Genomic DNA, 10,542 nt, shown 5'->3' with positions numbered 1-10,542 from the left:
CGGTGGGGTGTTGTTGAGATCAGAAGGCTGCCCCCTGCCTGTCTGAAGGATAACGGTGGACCCCTCAGTACATAGATTTGGCCCATTAGGGGCCAATGACCAAAACAGAGGGGAGTGGGAGGGGGAGGGGAGGGGGTCACTGAAAGGGGGTAAAGGACTGGGAAGAGTTTTCGATAATCACCACAGGCGGATTCACAGGAGTGGATGTTAAAATGTAAGATTCTGATTGGATAAGGGCCACGTGAAGGTGTAGTGAGTGTGATTGGATAATATAGTCTTGTACTCGCTTAGAACACAGCTGGCAAGACATTGGTGGTTGTTTTAAATGTTTTAATATTACTAAATTAAAAAACCCATACTTGTATAAAATAATTTGAAGGAATCCAGTGTTGTACGCCATTATTAACGGGCACATGTGCAGAAACAAACAAAAAACCAACACTGCCCAAATCTGATTTGGCCTTTAGGCATCACACAGTTCAAATATTTCCATTCATACAGCAAGCTTCAGGACAGAGAGGGATCAGTCAGGGACCGGGGGATATCCCGGAGAGGGAGGGAGGGATCAGTCAGGGACCGGGGATATCCCGGAGAGGGAGGGATCAGTCCGGGACCGGGGATATCCCGGAGAGGGAGGGATCAGTCAGGGACCGGGGATATCCCGGAGAGGGAGGGATCAGTCAGGGACCGGGGATATCCCGGAGAGGTAGGGAGGGATCAGTCCGGGACCGGGGATATCCCGGAGAGGGAGGGATCAGTCAGGGACCGGGGATATCCCGGAGAGGGAGGGAGGGATCAGTCAGGGACCGGGGGGATATCCCAGAGAGGGAGGGAGGGATCAGTCCGGGACCGGGGATATCCCGGAGAGGGAGGGATCAGTCCGGGACCGGGGATATCCCGGAGAGGGAGGGATCAGTCCGGGACCGGGGATATCCCGGAGAGGGAGGGATCAGTCAGGGACCGGGGATATCCCGGAGAGGTAGGGAGGGATCAGTCCGGGACCGGGGATATCCCGGAGAGGGAGGGATCAGTCAGGGACCGGGGATATCCCGGAGAGGTAGGGAGGGATCAGTCCGGGACCGGGGATATCCCGGAGAGGTAGGGAGGGATCAGTCCGGGACCGGGGATATCCCGGAGAGGGAGGGATCAGTCAGGGACCGGGGATATCCCGGAGAGGGAGGGAGGGATCAGTCAGGGACCGGGGGGATATCCCAGAGAGGGAGGGAGGGATCAGTCCGGGACCGGGGATATCCCGGAGAGGGAGGGATCAGTCAGGGACCGGGGATATCCCGGAGAGGGAGGGATCAGTCCGGGACCGGGGATATCCCGGAGAGGGAGGGATCAGTCCGGGACCGGGGATATCCCGGAGAGGGAGGGATCAGTCAGGGACCGGGGATATCCCAGAGAGGGAGGGAGGGATCAGTCAGGGACCTGGGGGATATCCCAGAGAGGGAGGGAGGGATCAGTCAGGGACCTGGGGGATATCCCAGAGAGGGAGAGAGGGAGGGAGGGAGGGATCAGTCAGGGACTGGGGATATCCCGGAGCAGGAGGGAGAGATCAGTCAGCGACCAGGGATATCCCGGAGCAGGAGGAGGGAGAGGTCAGTCCGGGACCAGGGAGATATCCCGGACCAGTAGGGGGAGGGGTCTACCTGGGGAGAGGGTGTGGTGGGGGAGGGTGAAGGGGAGGGGTCTGTCTGGGAAGAGGGTGTGGTGGGGAGGGGGAGGGGGGTCTGTCTGGGGAGAGGGTGTGGTGGGGGAGGGACAGCGCAGGGTACAGTCAGAGATTGATTTGAATTGACCAGCAGGGGCAGCACAGCTATTATTTACAATAATCCAGAGTGAGACTGGGACAGAGGGAGCCTTGGACAGTGTAGGAACGCACCCATTCCCAGTCTCCATCCCAGTTAATCCCAACAAGCTGCCAAATCCTGCTCGGTGACTCCAGGAAAGGCAGGAGTATCCAGCCAGAGCTCACACCATCAGGCGAATGGGGAAGGACAGTGCAGCTCCCAGGGCCAGACCCAGAGCCAGGAAAAACGCCATCACTGCTCCCGCTGTTTCTGCATCCCTCGGGGAGACCTTCCTGTGGAAACCATCCAGAAACACTGAGGTTAGCTCGGCTGGGAGAGGGGGAACGCTGCATCGGGAATACGCAAAACATCCAGCCCCATCCCTGCTGGGCCAGGGGGAACCAGCCCCATCCCCATCCCTGCTGGGCCGGGGGGAACCAGCCCCATCCCAATCCCTGCTGGGCCAGGGGCTGGGGGGAACCAGCCCCATCCCCATCCCCGCTGGGCCGGGGGGAACCAGCCCCATCCCCATCCCCGCTGGGCCGGGGGGAACCAGCCCCATCCCCATCCCCGCTGGGCCGGGGGGAACCAGCCCCATCCCCATCCCCGCTGGGCCGGGGGGAACCAGCCCCATCCCCATCCCCGCTGGGCCGGGGGGAACCAGCCCCATCCCCATCCCCGCTGGGCCGGGGGGAACCAGCCCCATCCCCATCCCTGCTGGGCCAATGGGGGCAGCACTGAGCAGTGTGTCCTCACCAGAACAGGAAAACTTCAGGCCCTGCCTGGTCCCAGCTCAGTATTTGCGGGGGGGTTGGTGGTGAGGGGAGAGGGGGGGTGTTGGCTGCAGTTTGAGGGTGAGGGGGACACACTGACAGTGCCTCAGGTTTGACTCCCGCAGTCGAACAGCTCAGCCACCCTCAGGGGGAGACAGCTGGTGTCCAGAAATGAGGCAATGCCACACCCACGCCCCCACCCCCTCCTCCTGCATCAGCATGTGGGGCAGCAGACAGTGTGTGTGTGCGTGTGCGTGTCTCATCCTCCCGAAGCTGCCTTTACATAGCACCCACATCTGAAGGGGCCTGTGTCCACTTCCCCACATTCCTGTTGTGGTTTTTGGGGGGGGGGTTGATAGAGTGAATCAGTGTCCGCACTCTCCACCTCCCTCCCCCGCCCCCCGCCCCCCTCCATGGTCAGTCTGTCTGGTAACCCACCTCTCCTGCCTCCGTTCCCCTGTCTCCCTATTCCCCCCCCACCCCCACGATAGTCGCTCTGTCCCCCACCCCAACCCCCACGATAGTCGCTCTGTCCCCCCACCCCAACCCCCTCGATAGTTGCTCTGTTTCCCCCCCCCCCCACACCCTCGGTCACTTACTTGGGGGCGTAGCACATGCAGAGAGTGACCAGGTAACCATTGGAGAAGGCGAACAGGAACATGAAGATGATGTACCAGGCGTCGTGGGTGAAGAGAACGGGCAGGAAATGTCGCTGGCCCACGTTGCACAGCATGAAGATGGGGATGAAGGAAAACCGCAACAACACCAACAGCAGCACCGCATTCTCCTGCCGGGGCTACACCGAGACAGAGTGAGAGACACACACACACACACACACACACACACACACACACACACACACACACACACACACAGCAACGTTAGCACTGTACGGCTACACCTGCCGTAAGAGGGAGGGCGACTGAGGGGGGAACGGGATACGGGAGACTATGATGGAGGGGGCAGGAGACAGCGAGGGAAGAGGCGATGGAGGCTGGAGACAGGGAGGGAGGGGAGACAGACCGTTGTCGAGCTACTGGTGGGGATGGGAAGAAAGGGAGAGAGAGGAATCGGACCGCAGCAGTGAATAACAGAGCAAAGTAAAACAATTTAAACTCACCCAGGAGCAGACAGCAGTGACACTCCGACCTCCCCAATCCATAATATTAAACAGGAGGAAGCAGCTGACAGGGATAAAGTATTCTTCTGCACAGAACCAAATCATCCATTTTAACAACTTCAATCAGATTCCAGTCTGTAACTCCCTCCCGGGGTATCTGTTATTCTGTATATAAACCACCCCGAACCCCTCGATTAGATTCCAGTCTGTAACTCCCTCCCGGGGTATCTGTTATTCTGTATATAAACCCCACCCCGAACCCCTCGATTACATTCCAGTCTGTAGCTCCCTCCCGGGGTATCTGTTATTCTGTATATAAACCCCACCGAACCCCATGATTAGATTCCAGTCTGTAACTCCCTCCCGTGGTATCTGTTATTCTGTATATAAACCACCCCCGAACCCCTCGATTAGATTCCAGTCTGTAACTCCCTCCCGGGGTATCTGTTATTCTGTATATAAACCACCCCTGAACCCCTCGATTAGATTCCAGTCTGTAACTCCCTCCCGGGGTATCTGTTATTCTGTATATAAACCCACCCCAAACCCCTCGATTAGATTCCAGTCTGTAACTCCCTCCCGGGGTATCTGTTATTCTGTATATAAACCACCCCTGAACCCCTCGATTAGATTCCAGTCTGTAACTCCCTCCCGGGGTATCTGTTATTCTGTATATAAACCACCCCGAACCCCTCGATTAGATTCCAGTCTGTAACTCCCTCCCGGGGTATCTGTTATTCTGTATATAAACCACCCCAAACCTCTCGATTAGATTCCAGTCTGTAACTCCCTCCCCGGGGTATCTGTTATTCTGTATATAAACCACCCCTGAACCCCATGATTAGATACCAGTCTGTAACTCCCTCCCGGGGTATCTGTTATTCTGTATATAAACCACCCCAAACCTCTCGATTAGATTCCAGTCTGTAACTCCCTCCCGGGGTATCTGTTATTCTGTATATAAACCCACCCCAAACCTCTCGATTAGATTCCAGTCTGTAACTCCCTCCCCGGGGGGCTGTTATTTCTATAATACACACCCGTGCCTAACACTGAGTGAAAGACTTACTCCATTGGCCGTGCTTGGTGTGAGAGCTGACATCAGCTGTGACGGCTGGGAAGACAGACAGGGTCACTATAAAGATAAGGCAGATAGAGATTGCCAGTTTCCAGATCTGGGGGGGGGGGGGGTGGGGGAGAGGGGGAGAAACAAATGTACTGATGTTAATACAGCTCCTGTAGGGTTCCTGCCCCTCCCTATAGGGGGCACTCCAACTCAGAGAAAGGCTATCAGTCCCACAGGCAGGCATTATATCCAGCAAGGTATAAAGTCCTGACTGATAGGAACAGATATACACACAGGGATGGACAGACAGACAGACACAGGGATGGACAGACAGACAGACACAGGGATGGACAGACAGACAGACAGACAGACACACACACACAGAGTGACAGACACACAGACAGGGACAGGGCCAGATACACACACACACAGAGGGACGGACAGACAGACACAGACACACAGACAGGAACAGATATACACACACAGACAGACACAGGGATGGACAGACAGACACACAGAGTGACAGACACACAGACACGGACAGACAGACAGACAGACACACACACACAGGGACAGACAGTGATAGACACATACACAGACAGTGACAAACACACTCAGGGACGGACAGACAGACAGGGTGATAGACAGGGACAGACACACTCAGGGACAGACAGACACAGACAGGAGGACATGGATTGATAGGGACAAATGGATCCCGCCCAGCCCAACCCTACCCTACCCTCAGGAAGCAGCTCTCACCTTCCGGAACACTTTGATCACACTGAAGCTCATCTCTGATTGGTCATCTTGGATATCCGCTTCCTGGAGATGGACCAATGCCTGCTTCCCGTTGGCTGGTACCATTCCATTTTTCTCTTCTGTGATTGGTGGAGAGAACAACATTGAATGAGAATGTGGCAGGAATGGGTTCAGGGCCCTGCCCCCCCAACACCAAAACACCAAACACCAAAACCCACGACCAAACACCAAAGCCCACTACCAAACTCCAATATCTCTGATGTGACTGTCATTCGGCATGGGGAGGGGAGCTCCTAAACCCAGACCCTCACAGAGATACTCCCATCCTTTGGGGGGGGCAGTCAGGGGGCCCCTGACTGGCCTCCGGAATGATGAGAATCAGGGGATGCGCCAGAGGCTGGGTTTGGAGGGAGTTACAGAGATAGGGAGGGGGTGTAGGGGCTGGAGGGGGTTACAGAGATAGGGAGGGGGTGTAGGGGCTGGAGGGGGTTAGAGAGATAGGGAAGGGGTGTAGGGGCTGGAGGGGGTGACAGAGATAGGGAGGGGGTGTAGGGGCTGGAGGGGGTGACAGAGATAGGGAGGGGGTGTAGGGGCTGGAGGGGGTGACAGAGATAGGGAGGGGGTGTAGGGGCTGGAGGGGGTGACAGAGATAGGGAGGGGGTGTAGGGGCTGGAGGGGGTGACAGAGATAGGGAGGGGGTGTAGGGGCTGGAGGGGGTGTAGGGGCTGGAGGGGGTGACAGAGATAGGGAGGGGGTGTAGGGGCTGGAGGGGGTGACAGAGATAGGGAGGGGGTGTAGGGGCTGGAGGGGGTGACAGAGATAGGGAGGGGGTGTAGGGGCTGGAGGGGGTGTAGGGGCTGGAGGGGGTGACAGAGATAGGGAGGGGGTGTAGGGGCTGGAGGGGGTGTAGGGGCTGGAGGGGGTGACAGAGATAGGGAGGGGGTTTAGGGGCTGGAGGGGGTGACAGAGATAGGGAGGGGGTGTAGGGGGTGACAGAGATAGGGAGGGGGTGTAGGGGCTGGAGGGGGGTTACAGAGATAGGGAGGGGGTATAGGGGCTGGACGGGGTGACAGAGATAAGTTGGGGGTGTAGGGGCTGGAGGGTTTTCGAGATGGCGGGTGGGGTATCACTTACTGTGCATTAATAGGTCTGCCTTGCTCTCCAGCTCGTAACAGTGATTCGGATGATCTTTGTTGAAGTAATATTTTGCAAATTCCTGGAACAGACACCGAGGTGGTGGAGAGATGGTCAGTGAGTTTCAGAGAAATCCCAACCGTGCCCATTTTAGTCCCAAGACCTGAGCTGACCCTGGCTGTTTGAAAGGCCCCCCCACCCTCACCCCCACCCCCCAGCATTGCAGATTTCCTCCTTTCTCAGTATTTTCCCTGATTTCCCCCTTTTCTGAAAGCTCATGTTAAATCTCCCCCTCCTGTCCTTCCAGATCACAAAAAGTCAACAACGCTTTAGAGTTTTACACAGAGTCTGGGAGCAGGGCTGCGAGTGAGAGAGTGCGAGAGTGCACGAGAAAGAATGAGAGAGCGCGAGTGTGAGCGTGAGAGAGTGCGAGTGTGAGAGAGCGCGAATGCAAGCGAGTGAGAGAACGCAAGTGCGAGCGTGAGAGAGCGTGTGAGAAAGTGCGAGTGCGAGTGTGAGTGTGAGAGAGTGCGAGTGCAAGCGAGTGAGAGAGTGCGAGTGTGAGAGAGTGCGAGCGCGAGTGTGAGAGTGAGAGAGTGCGAGTGTGAGACAGCGCGAGTGCGAGCGTGAGAGAGCGTGTGAGAAAGTGCGAGTGCGAGTGTGAGAGAGCGCGAGCGCAAGTGTGACAGAGTGCGAGTGTGAGAGTGAGAGCGCGAGTGAGAGAGTGTGAGCGAGCAGACATGTCTGTACTCACCAGGTAAGGCAGAGTGCAGTAGAAAATGATGGTGATTAGGATGACCACACATGGGGTGATGAAATAGCCCAAGGCAATGGTGTTCTCATCGGCACGACCTGAACAAATAACACACTGTCAGCAAACAGCATCAGGACCAGCAATCCCCACTCCCAACGGCAGGGACGGGGGGAGAGGGAGAGTGTGCCCCCACCGGAGAGTGTGTGTGTCTGCAGGGGAGTGTGTGTGTGTCCCGAGGGAGAGTGCGTGTGTCCCGAGGGAGAGTGCGTGTCTGTGGGAGAGTGTGTGTGTCCCAAGGGAAAGTGCGTGTCTGCGGGAGTGTGTGTGTGTCGCGAGAGTGTGTGCGTGTGTCCCGAGGGAGAGTGTGTGTGTCCCGAGGGAGAGTGCGTGTGTCCCGAGGGAGAGTGTGCCTGTGGGAGAGACTCACTGATCTTTGCCAGGATAGATGCCAATGCTGCGAACATTCCTGCCACTCCCTGGCCACTCATGAAGATGCTGCTGTATTTTGCCGGCAGTATTCCGACCAGGCCGAACAAACTTCCCTGTAACACTGCACCAAACGCTGAGAGACAGGGAGACAGTTACACACACCCTCAGACTGACTCCCATACACACTCACCGCCCAAACCATACACACCCCGGTCCCATACACACCCTCATTTCCCATACACACACCCCCAGTCCCATATACACCCCCATATCCCATACACACTCCCCCAGTCCCATATACACCCCCATATCCCATACACACTCCCCCAGTCCCATATACACCCTCATATCCCATACACACTCCCCCAGTCCCATATACACCCCCATATCCCATACACACTCCCCCAGTCCCATATACACCCCCATATCCCATACACACTCCCCCAGTCCCATATACACCCTCATATCCCATACACACTCCCCCAGTCCCATATACACCCTCATATCCCATACACACTCCCCCAGTCCCATATACACCCTCATATCCCATACACACTCCTCCCGTCCCATATACACCCTCATATCCCATACACACTCCCCCAGTCCCATATACACCCCCATATCCCATACACACTCCCCCAGTCCCATATACACCCCCATATCCCATACACACTCCCCCGGTCCCATATACACCCCCATATCCCATACACACTCCCCCGGTCCCATATACACCCTCATATCCCATACACACTCCCCCAGTCCCATATACACCCTCATATCCCATACACACTCCCCCAGTCCCATATACACCCTCATATCCCATACACACTCCCCCGGTCCCATATACACCCCCATATCCCATACACACTCCCCCGGTCCCATATACACCCCCATATCCCATACACACTCCCCAGTCCCATATACACCCTCATATCCCATACACACTCCCCCGGTCCCATATACACCCCCATATCCCATGCACACTCCCCCGGTCCCATATGCACCCCCATATCCCATACACACTCCCCCAGTCCCATATACACCCTCATATCCCATACACACTCCCCCGGTCCCATATACACCCCCATATCCCATACACACTCCCCCGGTCCCATATACACCCCCATATCCCATACACACTCCCCCAGTCCCATATACACCCTCATATCCCATACACACTCCCCCGGTCCCATATACACCCCCATATCCCATGCACACTCCCCCGGTCCCATATGCACCCCCATATCCCATACACACTCCCCCAGTCCCATATACACCCTCATATCCCATATACACTCCTCCGGTCCCATACACACTCCCCCGTTCCATATACACACACCCCAGGTTCCATATACACCCCCATATCCCATACACACTCCCCCGGTCCCAGATACACCCCCTTCCCGTTCCACTCCCATACACCGTCTCTATTTCCCATATACACACACCCCTCCACCCCCAGTCCCATATACACACACCACACTCCTGCTGTTCCTCTGGGACAGGCTGGGGGAGGGGGAGGCTGAATGGCCTCCTGCTGTTCCTGTGGGACAGGCTGGGGAGGAGAGGGGCTGAATGGCCTCCTGCTGTTCCTGTGGGACAGGCTGGGGGAGGGGGCTGAATGGCCTCCTGCTGTTCCTGTGGGACAGGCTGGAGGAGAGGGGCTGAATGGCCTCGTGCTGTTCCTGTGCTGTGTTGACAGGGAAGCCCAGCTAAGGCTAAGCAGCACATCACCCCCCCACCCACCCACCCCAGCTCAGCCCCACCCCCCCAGCCAGACCCGGGCCAGGCGTTCAGCCTGCGATGCACGCCGTGGTCGCATTGCCGCTATTACTCACAGTTGGTGAACCAGATGATGGTCATGGTGATGCCGAAGAACACGGCAGGGTGGGTTGGGATCACCACCAGGATCACCGTCAGCACAAAGAGCAGGAAGATCCCACACAGACTGCCAGCGATCCTCATCCCCTCCGGGATCCTGCAGCCAATACACGCACAGTGCGATCCCAGGGTCAGACACTCCCTCTGCACCTCACCCTCCCCCCCAACCTGAGCAGGATTTACCCCCTCCTCACCTTCCCTGGGCCAGAGCAGGGGAAGCGTGCTGGGGACTGCATATGGGGTGGGTGTGTGTGTGCGCGGGGTGTGTGTGCGCGGGGTGTGTGTGCGCGGGGGTGTGTGTGCGCGGGAGGGTGTGTGGGGGGTGTGTGTGTGTGTGTGTGTGTGGGGGTGTGTGTGTGTGTGGGGGTGTGTGGGGGTGTGGGGGGGTGTGTGCGCGTGTGTGTGGGGGGGATGTGTGGGGTGTGTGTGTGCAGGGTGTGTGTGTGGGGGGATGTGTGGGGGGTGTGGGGGGTGTGTGTGCAGAGTGTGTGTGTGTGTGTGTGTGTGTGGGGGGGGGGTGTGTGTGGGGTGTGGGGTGTGTGTGTGTGTGTGGTGTGGGGTGTGTGGGTGTGTGGGTGTGTGTGTGGTGTGGGGTGTGTGTGTGTGTGGGGGTGTGTGTGTGTGTGAGGGTGTGTGTGTGTGTGGGGGGGTGTGTGTGTGTGTGGTGTGGGGTGTGTGTGTGTGTGGTGTGTGCGCGCGGGTGTGGGGTGTGTGTGTGGGTGTGTGTGCGCGGGTGTGGGGTGTGCGTGTGTGTGGGTGTGTGTGTGCGGGGTGTGGGGTGTGTGTGCGCGTGCGCATGGGAGGGGTGGGTGTGTGGGGGGGTGTGTGGGGGC

At 57.5% G+C, this 10,542-nt stretch overlaps 1 protein-coding gene across 1 annotated transcript in view; it reads right to left on the bottom strand.

Annotated features, from left to right (window-relative positions):
• Nucleotides 1-316: 316 nt before the first annotated feature.
• The window catches only part of LOC132836174 (equilibrative nucleoside transporter 2-like), a 15,570-nt gene continuing 5,344 nt past the window's right edge, over nt 317-10,542 (bottom strand). The window contains exons 2-10 of the mRNA XM_060855503.1: nt 9,667-9,806; nt 7,827-7,961; nt 7,400-7,497; nt 6,646-6,727; nt 5,512-5,630; nt 4,756-4,861; nt 3,687-3,772; nt 3,166-3,362; nt 317-2,086 (exon numbers count right to left, since the gene is read on the bottom strand). Of these exons, the coding sequence (XP_060711486.1) occupies nt 1,975-2,086; nt 3,166-3,362; nt 3,687-3,772; nt 4,756-4,861; nt 5,512-5,630; nt 6,646-6,727; nt 7,400-7,497; nt 7,827-7,961; nt 9,667-9,806 (1,075 nt within the window). The 3' untranslated portion in view covers nt 317-1,974. The remainder of the gene's footprint in view (nt 2,087-3,165; nt 3,363-3,686; nt 3,773-4,755; nt 4,862-5,511; nt 5,631-6,645; nt 6,728-7,399; nt 7,498-7,826; nt 7,962-9,666; nt 9,807-10,542) is intronic.

This window comes from Hemiscyllium ocellatum, chromosome 46 (genome assembly GCF_020745735.1).
Source record: "Hemiscyllium ocellatum isolate sHemOce1 chromosome 46, sHemOce1.pat.X.cur, whole genome shotgun sequence".
Taxonomy (NCBI): domain Eukaryota; kingdom Metazoa; phylum Chordata; class Chondrichthyes; order Orectolobiformes; family Hemiscylliidae; genus Hemiscyllium; species Hemiscyllium ocellatum.
Note: the sequence above shows the minus strand (reverse complement) of the source record. Positions and strands in the feature narration are given on the sequence as shown.